This window comes from Rhizoctonia solani, chromosome 12, assembly GCF_016906535.1.
Source record: "Rhizoctonia solani chromosome 12, complete sequence".
Classification (NCBI taxonomy): Eukaryota; Fungi; Basidiomycota; class Agaricomycetes; order Cantharellales; family Ceratobasidiaceae; genus Rhizoctonia; species Rhizoctonia solani.
In genome coordinates, this window is record NC_057381.1 from 68290 (window position 1) to 83250 (window position 14961).

At 41.8% G+C, this 14961-nt stretch overlaps 4 protein-coding genes across 4 annotated transcripts; 2 read left to right on the forward strand and 2 right to left on the reverse strand.

Annotated features, from left to right (window-relative positions):
• Positions 1-154: 154 nt before the first annotated feature.
• On the reverse strand, positions 155-575 carry RhiXN_11275 (uncharacterized protein; the record flags this gene model as incomplete). Its single annotated transcript, XM_043331090.1, has 2 exons — positions 155-334; positions 393-575. The coding sequence occupies 2 exons, from the start codon at positions 573-575 to the stop codon at positions 155-157; spliced, it is 363 nt and encodes a 120-aa protein (XP_043184600.1).
• Positions 576-6960: 6385 nt separating this feature from the next.
• On the forward strand, positions 6961-7626 carry RhiXN_11276 (DDE superfamily endonuclease; the record flags this gene model as incomplete). The annotated part of the gene is made up of 1 exon (XM_043331091.1): positions 6961-7626. One exon carries the CDS (start codon positions 6961-6963, stop codon positions 7624-7626), a length of 666 nt encoding a protein of 221 aa, XP_043184601.1.
• Positions 7627-8397: 771 nt separating this feature from the next.
• Positions 8398-8952, forward strand: RhiXN_11277 (Transposon Ty3-I Gag-Pol polyprotein; the record flags this gene model as incomplete). Its single annotated transcript, XM_043331092.1, has 1 exon — positions 8398-8952. One exon carries the CDS (start codon positions 8398-8400, stop codon positions 8950-8952), a length of 555 nt encoding a protein of 184 aa, XP_043184602.1.
• A 2206-nt stretch (positions 8953-11158) lies between these two features.
• RhiXN_11278 (Retrotransposable element Tf2 protein) lies at positions 11159-11492 on the reverse strand (the record flags this gene model as incomplete). Its single annotated transcript, XM_043331093.1, has 2 exons — positions 11159-11280; positions 11333-11492. The coding sequence occupies 2 exons, from the start codon at positions 11490-11492 to the stop codon at positions 11159-11161; spliced, it is 282 nt and encodes a 93-aa protein (XP_043184603.1).
• Positions 11493-14961: the final 3469 nt, after the last annotated feature.

The following is a 14961-nucleotide window of genomic DNA, read 5'->3' on the forward strand; positions in this document are numbered from 1 at the left end:
CACAGTTACACAGCAGCGCAACGTGTGTCGCTATTATCGGCAAGATATTGCTTTGCACACAAATATATCTTCCAACATAAAGACATTCTGATATTAGTTAAAGATTTCAACAGTTTCGCAACAGTCCAGACATCAGATGAAGTTTGGGGCGTAATCAGGAAGAGCAACCATAATCTACAAGTGGTTTTCCACACTCCCTGATTTTCTTGATAAACAGTGTCTTGAGTTTTCGCCGATGTACTTCACCAATCATTGGGCGCCGCAGTTTTATAGGGTTTTTTTGATAGACTTCCATGCAGTCTATCATTGCTTGACAAAAGACCCAACAGTTATCCTTCAAAACGAAACATATTAGTACTGGGTGCGCAAACGATACCTAACGATGTTCATACCTTCAAAAGATTGTAATCGAACGCTAGCTCCGCCATCAGATCCAATAGAATTATCAGGTGTTCTATCCCTACATGGTCTGGAAATTTAAGTATCTCCTGAGGCAATGCGTGCACGGGAACAAGAGACCCTTGATCGAAAGACATTTTGATTTGGTCCATGGCTGGCACCCTCTTGGCAGTCATGTTGAACTTGTTTACCCAACCAGCTTTGTCCCGGGCTTCTATTGATCTTTCAATGCGTATCCAGGCCTGTTGGTTCGATACACCATGACAAAAAAGACCTTCCGTGTGAACCAGAATGAACTCGTGATGTGCCTCCTGGAAACATTTGATTGAAAGAACTCGGCCAGATAACGATCTCCGTCGCTCGCAAAACTTGGTGAGCGAAATGAATTGATTCTGCGACACGCATTTGCCCACAGCCCATTCCAATCAGTAAAGAGCCTGCCAGAAATACGAATAACTTGTGTACCATGGGCACGTAATTCCCTCCCGCAAGATGGTAGTAATTCTACAGTCAATCCCCGCACGTTAGCTCAAATAAGTCGTGATTGAAAGAAGTCATAACGCACAACCATACGCGTAACTAAGCTACTATGAAGGACGTTATTCAAACTGATGCCTGAAAATGGATTTGCAAGTTTCGAGATTTGGCTTTTGACCAAGTGTGTGATCTGATAAACCATATCGAGCATGGCACCTTTGTCGAACAGCTTCATGAGAAACACGTGAGCCTTGGCAGCAGGAAACACTTTTACGGCCTTACCACGCCTCGAGATATAGACGCCTGGATAAATAGGACTTCTATCAGGTCAATTCACATATGATCAATTCACATACGATAGCCTCTTTGATCTTGTGCGTTACGTTACACATGATTTCTGTAGCAAGTCTGGTGGCAAGGTTTGCTGTACGAGTTGTCGTGATTGTTATAGAGTGCTAATCGGTGAATTAGGTATCTTTAAACACGGTTGAAGCAGACAAGCCGGAGACCTTACCTTTATAGCGTGCCACTTATCACACGTTAGGCCCAGTTTCAGAACATAGCAAGAGCTTTAATCCTTGTAGGACTTACCGCCCAAGTCTTTTTGAATGATTGTATCGCAACATCTCATCAATAATATATTGTTGAAACTGGGGATGCTCACAACCTGTTCCCGTATGGCACGCTAAGCATAACCGCCCTCTGCATATCATATCTACTCACTGGTTTATTCTGTCCAATTGCAAGATATTAACATGCGTTAGCATATCATGTCGTACTCCCCTTCCCACACAAACATATGAAATGGCTCATTTTGCAAGATCTTAGAGGCGTAGTTAGATTATAATCAGCAGCGGCAGAGTATCTGCTCGTACTTGTCATATAAATTGATCTCCCAACTTCCAGCAAAGCGCAATTTCGGTTATAAGAACTGGAGCTCAAGATACTTACCGGCTGGCAGAGTGATGAGAAAAATCAGCGAATACTTAGCTATAGGCTAATTTACTACCTTGAATCCTGTGATCAATTCCGACCCATGTTTATTATATGGGGGATAGTATAGGATTTGTGACCCCCTTTCGCAATGGTCCCTTTGGCTCTCGAGGCTCGCTAGCTTGGCAAGGCTTCTTCCAGGGAGATATGCAGGCGGCTATGCCGGCTATGCGGCTGAATATCTGAGATGTTACGACCGATTTAGTAGACAGGTATGTCAGCGTGTGCCACTCGGAGACGGCATAGTATGGCACAGATAGCACGTACACCCATCTTGATGTTAATTGCTCAAGCTGCTGCAACACTGACTGAGTGGGAGAAAGAGGGTGATGTAAAAGTAACATTGGTCCGAGAAGTTTTATGGTAAATGAATTACCAATTATCGGCTGTTACGGTCCATGAATAGCGGTAGTAAGTATGACACTTGGGAATCCGGTCCTCACGGCGCGCCTATACTTGCCATGTGGCGAGCACGACCCAGGCTGTCTAAGCGCCAGAACGCACGCATACGAACCATAAAGAAAAAGCGGTTGTACCCGATGAAAAGAGGCTACAGCACCCACTATAGATTGCCTCAATGGCTTCTGTCTAGCGTGCTGAAATACTCGTGTTGCGCAATGTTATCTGAAGATACTCAGAATAGACGCCTGATGAGGGCATTAAATAAAGGTGATAATCACATGTCTGTGCCGCGTGGTAATGTGAGTTTATCTACCCCTGAGCGACCTACGTCTTTCTTTTGCCTATCATGAGCTACACCCCGCAAGGACGGCTTAGAAGTTGATTTCTCTATATATCTTTTGCGGTGCAAGACATTGCGCGCGCCTTGCCTGATTTTTGATATCATCTTTTCGAGCATGCTGGTATCAGTTGGGTGCACACTTCTATAGGGAGAAACGTTTTGCTCTTTTAATTTGGCGGTGCATTCACGTTTCGGTCTAAAGGTGCATCATAGATATACTCTCCCACTTCAGTTGGGGGTGCAAATATCGGAGCACCGTTGCCTTGAAAATATCATCTACGTGCAATAAGCTTCATCATTCGTTCACACTTGGCGTGATAATCCAGATCCCTACTAGGTCTTTGGCATCTTAGCCCAGCGAAATTTGTTAAAATTCTGGCGCTCCGGATACCAGTCGGGGGAGCGTCTTCATCGATTCTGAGCGTCCATGCTCCCATTGATTCCGGCGCTCCTGAGTGCTCATACTAGTTCCAGAAGATCCGGAATATTTCCGGACGGTACTCAATATCGAAAGGCCTCTTGAGATCTCAGCATGTTTGCTGATGAGAGCCGAAAAGACTTGTGATCCGAAGGAAAGTCTATCTATTAACCGCATTCATTCTGGGGCTTTTCAATAATACGAGGGCGTCTATCTCGTAGCATCTGTGCACTGGATCAAGCGGATCTATCGTATGGTTGTTGTTGTGTACCTTGGTTAGCCACGGTGTACAATGCCAAATAACCTTTATTTAAACTATTCGTCCTATAGATTAGGTGTCCGCCAGTCGTTTAATAATGAAACCTTGTCTACTTTTGTACTAAACCGTACACATGCATAGCCTAACCCCATGTCTTAGTCTAGAAAACCGGTACTCTGGTGAGTTCAAAGTGTGCGTCGCCCTTCTAGAGAGGTCTGACAATTGATCTTGCCCACGCTTATTTACAGTTGCCCGCTTACTTTTGTTTCTTGATAGACGCCAACCCCTGTTGCCAAATATATCCAGCCGCAACGTCAAGCCTTGCACCATGGCAGTGAAAAGAGCTTGTCTCTGCCTACACGCGCCTGTTCCTCCAAATGTGATGACTTATTTATCCCTCTCAAGTCCTTACCTCCATTCGGTGTTTAACCTAACCCCGCAGTGACCCAAGATCCTGGTTTTGTGTATCACTCATACGGCTCATCTGACAAATCCCCCTGAGCGCATTGCTCTCACAAGCTGTATAGAGGCCACAAGCACAAGAAGCGACCCCCCTAACATTGTGAGCCTGGCGGCTATGGAAACTCTGCGCCAAAACTAGCAAAAAGTCCGATCCTAATTATTTACCAGCCTAAGTCGCGCATTGGTGAGTACAAAGGTGCAGAAATTCCGTAGCAAAGGACTGCAATTATAAATGCATGTAGATTCTATTGAATCAATTCACATCACTAAGTAAATGAAGGAAAAGCGAGCTTTTAGTCTGCACTATAATCAATCATCCAGTAACAATCCCCACCCAACACTTGGCCCACAATGCACTTAATTGTCTGTGCATTCAACCTTGCCACTCCCGAGTTGGCCATCATTATTAGAGACAATCTTAAATGCCAAGAAAAGGAACCTACTTAAACATAGGGGAGTATCCCCCTTGAAACTTATCACATTGCAAGCTACCTAGTTAAAATAAACACCTAAAGTCCTGAGTTGGTGCCAAGGGGTACTTGAAACTCCAGGAGGGTGTATAGGTTAAGGGGTTATTTTGCTCAGGACTGATTGTTGACAAATGACATGATGAATTTAAGTACATACAGTAGTTAACTTGCTCATCCATCTTTGTTATCCAAGTCATGCTTGTCCACTTGGAAGCCTGTGCAGCAAATTGCTCCACTACAATCAATGATTAGCCATTTTCCTGCCTGCAATGTTGCCTATGCAAATGCTTGTCCATCAACCACAGTTAAAAGGAATTGATGTAAACAAGGTCAAACTAACCAGCACAAGTGGTTGCATGCTGGCTCAAGCCCAAACTTGGGGGGTAGCAAGTGTAATCATGGGTTATCAGCAGGAATAATAGGGCTCTATGGCTTAGTGGTCAAGCTGGTTCAATTCCAGCTAATTCTATTTCCTCTGTTTATGACAATTCTATCTGGACAGAGTATATTAAAATATGCCAGTTGCACCATTTACTATTGGTAATAAGGGGTGCAATGTCAAAATCACCTATATCATAACATATCCCCCCTACCTTGGACATATGTGCATGTGTAAAGTATGTTATGGATAGGGAAAATAATCTGTTATAAAATATAATCAAAAAGGGAACCTAGTTGCCAAATCAAGCTAGAGAATATAAAAGGTATTATGCTAACCATAAAAGGTCATAATTTTAAAAGATATATCAAAGATGAGGTATTAGGTTAAGGAGAGTAGAGTGTACTTAAGTAATTAATTGGGTGTTAAGGAAAGGATGTAGTTAGTATCAGGGTGATCTCTCCTAAAGACTAGCAATAGGAGTAGTACTAGATAGCAGGGAACACACTGTACAAGAAAATAGTTAATAAGCTAAAATTAGTTCCTGGAACTCACTGTAGTTCACTTAACTTATGCTCTGGTGTGGTAGCTTGTACAATGGGGGATATGTATATATATTCTGTCTATCTAACTAACTGTATGCATATTTGTGTGGTATCCAGCTTGTTAAGAGTTGTGTAATACAGGAGTAAGAAAGAATTACTATATACAAAATGTATATGAGAATAACTAAGAACTAGTATTAAGAATCAGAATATATGCACAGAATATGCACAATATAGGCTAGGTGATCAGGAATAACAACTCCTAACAAATAGTCTAGCAACTATGAAGTGCAGGTGGTTGGTTATGTATAGTACCTTAGACTAATGTTACTTAAGCCTAAGTGACTAGGGGTATGTATACTTAAGGTCTCTGGGATAGTGCCTTAAGTAAGAGGGTTACCTGACTAATGTACAGGGTTTATAGGATTGGCCTAATAAGTATAGGACTTATATATGCTTAAGTAAGACTTAAGACTTATGGGTTTTACCTAAAATATATCTAGGATTTAAGAGATATTGTAGATAAAGCTATCTACAATATAAGGGGTATGGTGGATTGAAACACTATCACTCAATCACAACAATCCTCACAGTATTGTTGCACTATACTCAATGTTGAACTCAACAACTGTGACAGTCAAGGGGCACAGGGTTGCAGTAAGTACACTAATAGGTTACCCTGTGTCTGTTGGGACTGGCCTATGGTCTTAGTGCGCCAAATAACCTCCTATGCTATTTACAGTGAGTCAATCACTAAAGTAAATGCGCAGATAAGCTGTTAAAGGCTTGTGTGTATATGTCAATATATAAGAGTGGATAAATGGATGCATTAGAAGCGTCTTCACAGGGTCCTTTTATACCCTGAGAAGGCGCACAAACAAGTATATACATGATTGATACCAAGAGGGGGTACAGGAGGTATATGTGGCAACTGAAACACTTGAGGGAGCCAATACTTTGGTACATAGTAAACAAACAACAGATCCTAATTTGCCCCAAGGCAATGTTTGCCCCAAGGCATTATTTACCTGTGTGGGTCCTTAGATGTCCCAAGGCTAAGTGTTTCATCCTTGGAGTAAACAGTCCCAAAGGTAGGATACCTCTGCATTGGGTACTTACAGTAAATGGGGCATAACTCAGCCAAATGTTGTCCGTTTTGGGAGTTTGACCCAGCGTTCTGGAGCGCACAAACATGCGCACCTAAGCGCAAGCGATTCGGCAGTGTGGGATGCCCGGGTGATGGAGAAAAGGCGCATTTAGTGCGTCGGCGCTTAAGGGCTGATTAAGCGCCGGAGCACTTGCCTATGCAACAGGGGGGGGACCCTGAATATTTCTGTGTGTAGCCACAAGATAGAATCTTGAATAATAAATACTACAAACAAGAGAGATATTACTTGTTACTGTTTATCTACTCAGCTGAATTTATATATTTAAATGAGTGAGAAAACAGCATATATGCAAAAGGCATCGCATATTAAGGGTATTCCTGAGGTTTGTAGTTTTGTAAAGGTCACTATTGGATAGAGGGACCTTGAAAACCTTAGTTCGCATCTTTATCTCATTTATTTACTGTGAGATTACTAGTGTAATTAATAAAGTAAGTACAGATTAAAGAAGAAATGTCATATCCATAACACTCTCCCCAACCAATATTTGCCATGCCACCCACTTGTTGACTGGCCCTGCCCCCACAACCCCACACCTAGTTGCTCAAGAGCTCTCTAGCACAAATGGGGTCCCTGTCTCAAGCCTTACTGTGCATTGGGCAGTGCAGAAAGCTGGTGTGGTGCCTTTTGTCAAGCCCAAAAAGCCAGCTATGACAAAGGAACATATCAAGGCACACTATGAATTTGCTATGGCACACCAGCACTGGACAATTGATGACTGGAAGAGGGTCCAATGGTCAGATGAGACCAAGATCAACAGATTTGGGTCAGATGGGCACCGCTATGCCTATAAAAGGGTTGGCCAGGCACCTCAGCCCCACCAGATCATCAAAACCCACAAGCATGGAGGAGGTCATATCATGATTTGGGCATGCATGGGGTGGGAAGGCCCTGGTTTAATCTGCAAGATAGATGGGTCTCTCACCAAGGAACTCTATGTGGAGATCCTAGAAGATGAATTCAAGCAAACTCTGGAGTACTATGGGTTGGACATGGAGAAGGTCATGTTTATGCAAGACAGTGAAAGCTCCCACAAGGCCCATATTTTACAAGACTGGTTCCAAGAGAATGGCTTAGAGGTCTTTGAGTGGCCTGCTAACTCCCCAGACCTCAATCCAATTGAAAACCTTTGGGATCAAATCAAGAGGGAGCTTTATAGCTATGAAACCCCTGCAAGTGGGATGTTGGAGTTATGGGAGAGGGTGCAGGAGATTTGGGACAAAGTCAGTGCCCAGAAGTGCCAGGATTTGATAGAGAGTATGCCTAGGAGGATTCAAGCTTGGATCAAAGCCAAAGGTGGCCCAACCAAGTATTGATATTTGCTTGACTTGTATATCCTGTAGTCCATTGTTCAAAACTGTTCACAGAGATTGTTCCATTGTTTTGAATGTATCTTCATCAAATCTCATTTGAACTGAATAAAATAAATTGTGTTAGACAGAGAAGACACTACCAGATTTGCCAGATGATTTTCAAATTTATCATGTGAGAATTGATTGAGTAACAACTGATACAGTAGAAAAGTTCCAATCCTGTGAACAGTTTTGAACAGCACTGTAGCACCTCCTGCAGAGATCAAAAGACCTGTTTCAGCGCCAATAAACCCACCTCAGCAAATCTCTGTAAATAAACCTGTCAAAATAGAACAGAGTAGACAAGGCATAACTAGCCCAAATGCTGAAGCTAATGCTAGACAGAAAAACCAATGGCAGATTGGGAATATAGTAACAAGGGACAATACAGTACCCTTAATAATAAGAACACCACCTGGCCCTAGCAAGGGAAAGCAAGCAATAAGGATCACAGGTGGAAGAAAGGAAAAGGAAGAAGGAAGCCTACCTTGGAGACAAGTAGACCCTAGGGAACAAACACATCTAGACTATAAACTGATAGACACCATTGGAAAGGACAGAGAGCAATTAGCCACTGTACTGGGCTATGAGGAACCAATGGGAAATGGAGGGCACAAGACACAAATATTATTTGCAAATACAAACACAGAAACAACAGGACCAGCAAAAGAGAAAGGAAAAGAACCCATAACCCCCAAGAACAAGAATTGTGGGCAAGCCACATTAGGACTATCCATGAGCCAACTGGAGGGCAAGCACAAATACATGCATACACCAGCCCCTAACACAGTAACAGCAAAGAATAGGAGACTACCTACTGGTGGATACCTGCACAATCAAATGACTAATCCTGTCAAAGAATTGGTAGCAGCCAACAGGAACCCCAGTGATTCAAGCAGATCAAGCAGTTGCTCAGACAGCAACAATGACTTCAATAATATGAGTCTGCATAAACTTGCTAAATACATTAAGAAACTGAAGAAGAAGAACAAAGAAAGGAAGGAAAAGGAAAAGCTGAGGAAACTACAGCTCAGCAGGTTTAAGACAAAGTTACCCACCACCTACAATGGATTGAACAATTTTGATACATTCAAACAGTTTGTATACAAAGTGGAAACATGGCAGGAGGATACAGGATTTGAGGACTACAAAGCTGTAAGGCACATAAAAAGCTTCCTCAAAGATAAAGCTGCAAATTATTATATGCTACATGTAGCTCCTGATGTCACTCAATACATGCTGACCCTGGTATTCCAAGGGCTTTGGTTATTGCTTCCCACCAGACAGTAGGACAAGAATTTGCTGTAAGTTCAACACTATGACACAATCAGACCAGGGGTTTAGAGACTTCTACTGCAAATTATGTAAAATACAAAGAACACTAGTGGACATAAACAACAAATCAATTGCTGTCCATATGTGGGAAGTAGCCCACAGCTACATACACATAGAATGGGCAAAGAATGGATACTTGGCAGAACACAATTTGCCAGAGGAATTAGAAGAATTGGCAATTAGATTGGAAACCACCAAAAAAAATTGCCAAATGGAAGAGAACCAATCAAATGATTGCCAAGACTGTCCCACATACAAGGGCAAGCACCCTGATTACTGTAAGCCCAGGGAAGGCAAAAGAAACAGTAATGCATCTAGGCAAGATAAGCTGCACTTCAGTACCAATAGATCTCCAAGGAAGGAGAAGGTACCCAGACTCTCACCAGAGAAATTTGCAGAATATTGTGCAGCAGGAAAGTGCACATTATGCCACAAGATTGGACACATAGCTAAGGACTGCCCAAAGCAAAGTTTTGCCAAGCCAAAGGGTATAGGTATGTTGGCTGTAAGCTTTGCTTGCATACATGAACTAGAAACTGTAACAAAGGAGTCTAGGTTGGTATATTCAATATCTCTTGATTTGGGAGACAACAAAAAAATAAAAGAACAAATTTTCAGAGCTGACAACTACCAGATGGTATAACCTAACAAGCTATTGCCTAATATAGGACTTATCAGCTAGTAGGGCCTAACAGAGCTCAAAGGCAATGCCAGGAGAGGGTAGGACAAGACCTGATATAGTAAAGTGCACTATGCTGTAAAGACAGCAGGGCTAAAGACCTTTGACAGTGACTGGTATGCTCTCAGGCAATACTCTTAATTGTATGTCTTAGGGTAGGTAGTGGTGGAAGGGGATAAGAGGGTGAGTTCTGAGGCTAAAGGCTCTCAGAACCCTCCTTATTGTCATGACCTTCATTGGCATGACATAATTTTCTACTATTTTCTACCTTTTTCTGAGGTAGTTTCCTTTTTGGTATATATTAATTAGTCATCAAGATCATGTGACATATTTGATATCCAATGTGAAGTTGTAAAATGACTCACACTTTGTTACACTTTGTTGCTATTTGTTTTGATGTGGCTTCCTCCATGTATATAAACCAGGTGTTGTAGACACACATATACCAAGGGAATTAATTCCTATTTTCTCAAATTTAAACAAAGTCAAACAGACAACATTTTCAATCATGTGACCTTGGCGCTTATACCACACACTAAGCGCCAAGCCATGTCCCCATCTGGGCTTAATCAGCACACATAGCCACCTCCACCTATGACAACATCATGACACATCAGTGAGACATATGCATGAGTAAGACCAACTGTGGAGCGGGGCTCTTATTGGATTAGGTATTGGATATCATATTTGTAATTAGTTGATCTATAGAATATATAAGGAGGCCAACCAACCATGGTAACACCCAGGTCAATTACCTCCTGTTGCACTCCACATTGTACAAGCCCTTACAGGCAGCAATCACTTAGTTACAGATACGCCTTAAGCAATGACTCCCCTATACTTACTTAGCTTGCCAATGCCCATAAGGCCTTGGTCTCTGTAGTATAGTAGTTAGACGTTGTAGGGTAGACCACCACCACCTTAAGCAGTTCACATCTGTACTCCACACAGCTGTAAGCGCCCACACCCTTGATGTCCTTACAGATGTCTAGGACACCAGGTCAAGTTGCCACTAGAACAGCAAGACTTGACCTCTTTGTCAATTCATACTTTCTTACATACCCACTGCCCTGCTCCCTTGTTGAGCATAGTGCCATTACTTATAAGTCATTACCCAGGCCCTTGTTGCCCTCTACCCTACTTTGTATCCCCTGGGCCCTTGCTGCCCCTCTATCTGTCTCATAGTCCATTGGTGATAGGGCCACAGACTTTAAGCCCCCTTGTATCATAGGTCCAAGCTGAGTTGTGACACTTATATTCACAAGAGAGGGGAATAGTATATACATCAACAAACACAATAACAAAGATAAGGTCACATGGCCAAAGGTAAGAAAGACGTGATCACATGACCTTTAGTCATGTGATTGGATTACATAACAAGCACTCTTCACCTAGTTTACATAAAAATACATGTATCCATAAATCTTCAGGAAAAGGGCGCATATATTCACATTTTCCTTGACTTAGTGGATTTTAAGGTGGTCACACCTCTAGGGCATGACACAGACATTGTTCCATTAGTTTGGGGCTCATGGTTTTGAACTTCATGTTTTTTGCATCTAACCATGCTTCCTTGCCCACTTCAAATTCAATTGGGACAGCTTCTGATTGTCTGGCTGTTGTTTGGGATTTGGACTGTTGTAGCACTGCTTCCACTTCTCCATTGGGCTTCCATGGTCTTGGCCAGATCATCTGCTTCTGGTATGTCTGTGGGCACATTGCTAGCCATGAGGGTAGGTTCCCATCCATATAGTTCTTTGAACAGTGTTTTCCCTGTGCTGCTATGGACCACATTGTTGTATGCAAATTCTGCCATGGGGAGCCATCTTGTCCAATCCTTTTGGTTAATGCCAGAATAAGCCCTGAGGAAATGTTCAATTGAAGGGTTTACTTGTTCAGTTTGCCTGTTGCTCTGGGGTGGTAAGCCAAGGAAAAGTGGGGGTCAATCCCAAGGTGTTGGTATAACACCTGTTATGGATATAACATTTCTCTTATAATCTGTACTTATTTTATTAGTTACAGTAATACTACAGTAAATAAAGTGAGATAAAGATGCAAACTAAGGTTTTTAAGGTCCCTCTATCCAATTGCAACCTTTGCAAAACCACTAAGCCTCAGAAACCCCCTCAATATGCAACATCTTTTGCATATATGCTGTTTTCTCACTCATTTAAAATATATAAATTCAGCTGAGTAGATAAACAGTAACAAGTAATATCTCTCCTGTTTGTAGTATTTATTATTCAAGATTCTATCTTATGGCTACACACAGGAATATTCAGGGTCCCCCCATTGCATAGGCAAGTGCTCCAGCGCTTAATCAGCCCTTAAGCGCCGACGCACTAAATGCGCCTTTCTCCATCACCCGGGCATCCCACACTGCCGAACTGCTTGCGCCTAGGTGCGCCTGTTTGTGCGCTCCAGAACGCTGGTTCAAACTCCCAAAATGGACAACATTTGGCAGAGTTATGCGCCATTTACTGTAAGTACCCAATGCAGCAGTATCATAACTTTGGGACTGTTTACTCCAAGGATGAAACACTTAGTCTTGGGACATCTATGGGCCCACACAGGTAAATACTGCCTTGGGGCAAACATTGCCTTGGGGCAAGTATTAGGATCTGTTATTATTTACTATGTACCAAAGTATTGGCTCCCTCAAGTGTTTCAGCTACCACATGTACCTCCTGTACCCTGTCTTGGTATCAATCATGTATATACTTGTTTGTGCACCTTCTTAGGGTATAAAAGCACCCTGTGAAGATGCTTCTAATGCATCCATTTATCCACTCTTATATATTGACATATACACACAAGCCTTTAACAGCTTATCTGCGCATTTACTTTAGTGATTGACTCACTGTAAATAGCATAGGAGGTTATTTGGCGCACTAACCATAGGCCAGTCCCAACAGACACAGGGTAACCTATTAGTGTACTTACTGCAACCCTGTGCCCCTTGACTGTCACAGTTGTTGAGTTCAACATTGAGTATAGTGCAACAATACTGTAAGGATTGTTGTGATTGAGTGATAGTGTTTCAATACACCATACCCCTTATATTGTAGATAGCTTTATCTATAATATCTCATAAATCCTAGATATATTTTAGGTAAAACCCATAAGTCTTAAGTCTTACTTAAGCATCTATAAGTCCTATACTTATTAGGCAAATCCTATCAATCCTGTACATTAGTCAGGTAAAACCTTTTACCTAAGGTACTATCCCAGAGACCTTAAGTATACATACCCTTAGTCACTTAGGCTTAAGTAACATTAGTCTAAGGTACTATACATAACCAACCACCTGCACTTGATAGTTGCTAGACTATTTGTTAGGAGTTGTTATTCCTGATAAACCTAGCATATATTGTGCATATTGTGCGCATATATTATGATACTTAATACCAGTTATTGGCTATTCCCATATACATTTTGTATATAGTAATTCTTTCTTACTCCTGTACTTACACAACTCTTAACAGCATTCAATTAGGATGAATATGTCACTTTCAAGGCCCTAAACTCCCAACTGACTTACTCAAAAGGTTCAGGGTTGCCCTAGAGCCTTTCCTAGCTACCCAGTACTGGTTGGGACCTTACTAGAGGCTGTATGCGCCAAGGTACCTTGCAGGTTGAGTTCAGTGAGCTTAAGAGGCTGAGAAAGCAAAATAAGACACTCTTAACTAAGTGCAGAAGATCTATTAGCTCTTCAAGTTCACAAAAGAGGTAAAAATGGGATGAAAATGGGGATGCATTCAAAAGGTCTCTCAGGCACTGTACAAGGTTATAATGCTGATGAGTGCATGTGTTTAAGTGAGAATTGAGTCAAAATCAAGATCAATACATACTGATTTTAGGTATCAATTCTTCCATAGTCTGATTCATGCTGAGGGAGGCATACTAACATTGTAATTTTCAGGCCATATCCTACTGAAAAAAGGAATCTTTTACTGATGTACTGATTTTCAGGATCTTATCATACCACAGTGAGGGGCCTTATATATCCCAGAGGGAGAACAAACAACTGTATACATGATGTGCAAATGAGGAAGTACATGATAGGTACAATCTGATCAATTTGATACACAAAGACCAATTAAGCCTAATGATTCCTAGTAAGATAGACCCAGAGCTATTGATAGAATGTTTTAGAGCACATATGACTAAATTACATCAGTGAGAATGTTAAAAATAGCCTTCAGTCAAGGTAAGATCTCATGGAAGAGCTAGAAAACTGAAATGGTTAGTTTCTCCATCAATATGGCTCAGAATCAGACAATTCCTTTTTGAGAAGTGAGTTGCCAGAGCCTCTGACCAATTTGCATTTGTCTGCATAGCAATATGCCTATTTCCTGCCAAGATATTGGTGTTGGCATGCCCTGTCAACCTTTGGCACTTATTTGCAATTACTAAGTGCCAGTGCTTCCATGCTTACTTGCACTTGTTATATGGTCTGTGAGCACTGTTCCTGCATATAAATGTATGGTACAAAGAATATAAGTCATAGAAATAATAGTAACCTGTTTGCATGATTAGATGTATATGCAAGTGCAACAAAGGAATAAAATATAAATGTCTTGTAGCACTCCCAGTTTCCAAATATAGTAATGTGCATGCACATATTTGGACAGAGCAAGTATGATCACTCTAGTTTGCACTATTCACTATTGGCAATTAGGGGCACATATGTCTAAATTATCCATTCTATAACAGTAGGCTTCCTGCAAGTCACAGTCCATGCATTCAGGATTGGCAGCATAGCTAAATTGCTTAGAAGTAGTTTGAGCACAGATTTAGTAAAGAAGACAGGTGGGTGGAAATCAAATGCCTTCACTACATACAATTCAACACAGTGCTAAGCATATTGATTCTTACTCCCAGGGCAACTGTCTACACTCCAAGCATGCACAGACACAGCATCCCCTTGTCCCTGGGACCTGCTTTGGGGTGACCTTCACAGTCCATGTTTGGTGACTGCACCACCCCCTTTGCAACCACCACAATATGCTCTGCATCTCTGGAGAGGGGTGACCTGGATGGTTGAAGCCTTGGGTGGCCCCAGGTTCCCCATTTTCACTGTATCAAGAGCTGGATACCACACAAATATGCATATATAGATAGACAGAATATCCCACCATTGTACAAGCTACCACACCAGAGCATAAGTTAAGTGAACTACAGTGAGTTCCAGGAACTAATTTTAGCTTATTAACTATTTTCTTGTACAGTGTGTTCCCTGCTATCTAGTACTACTCCTATTGCTAGTCTTTAGGAGAGATCAC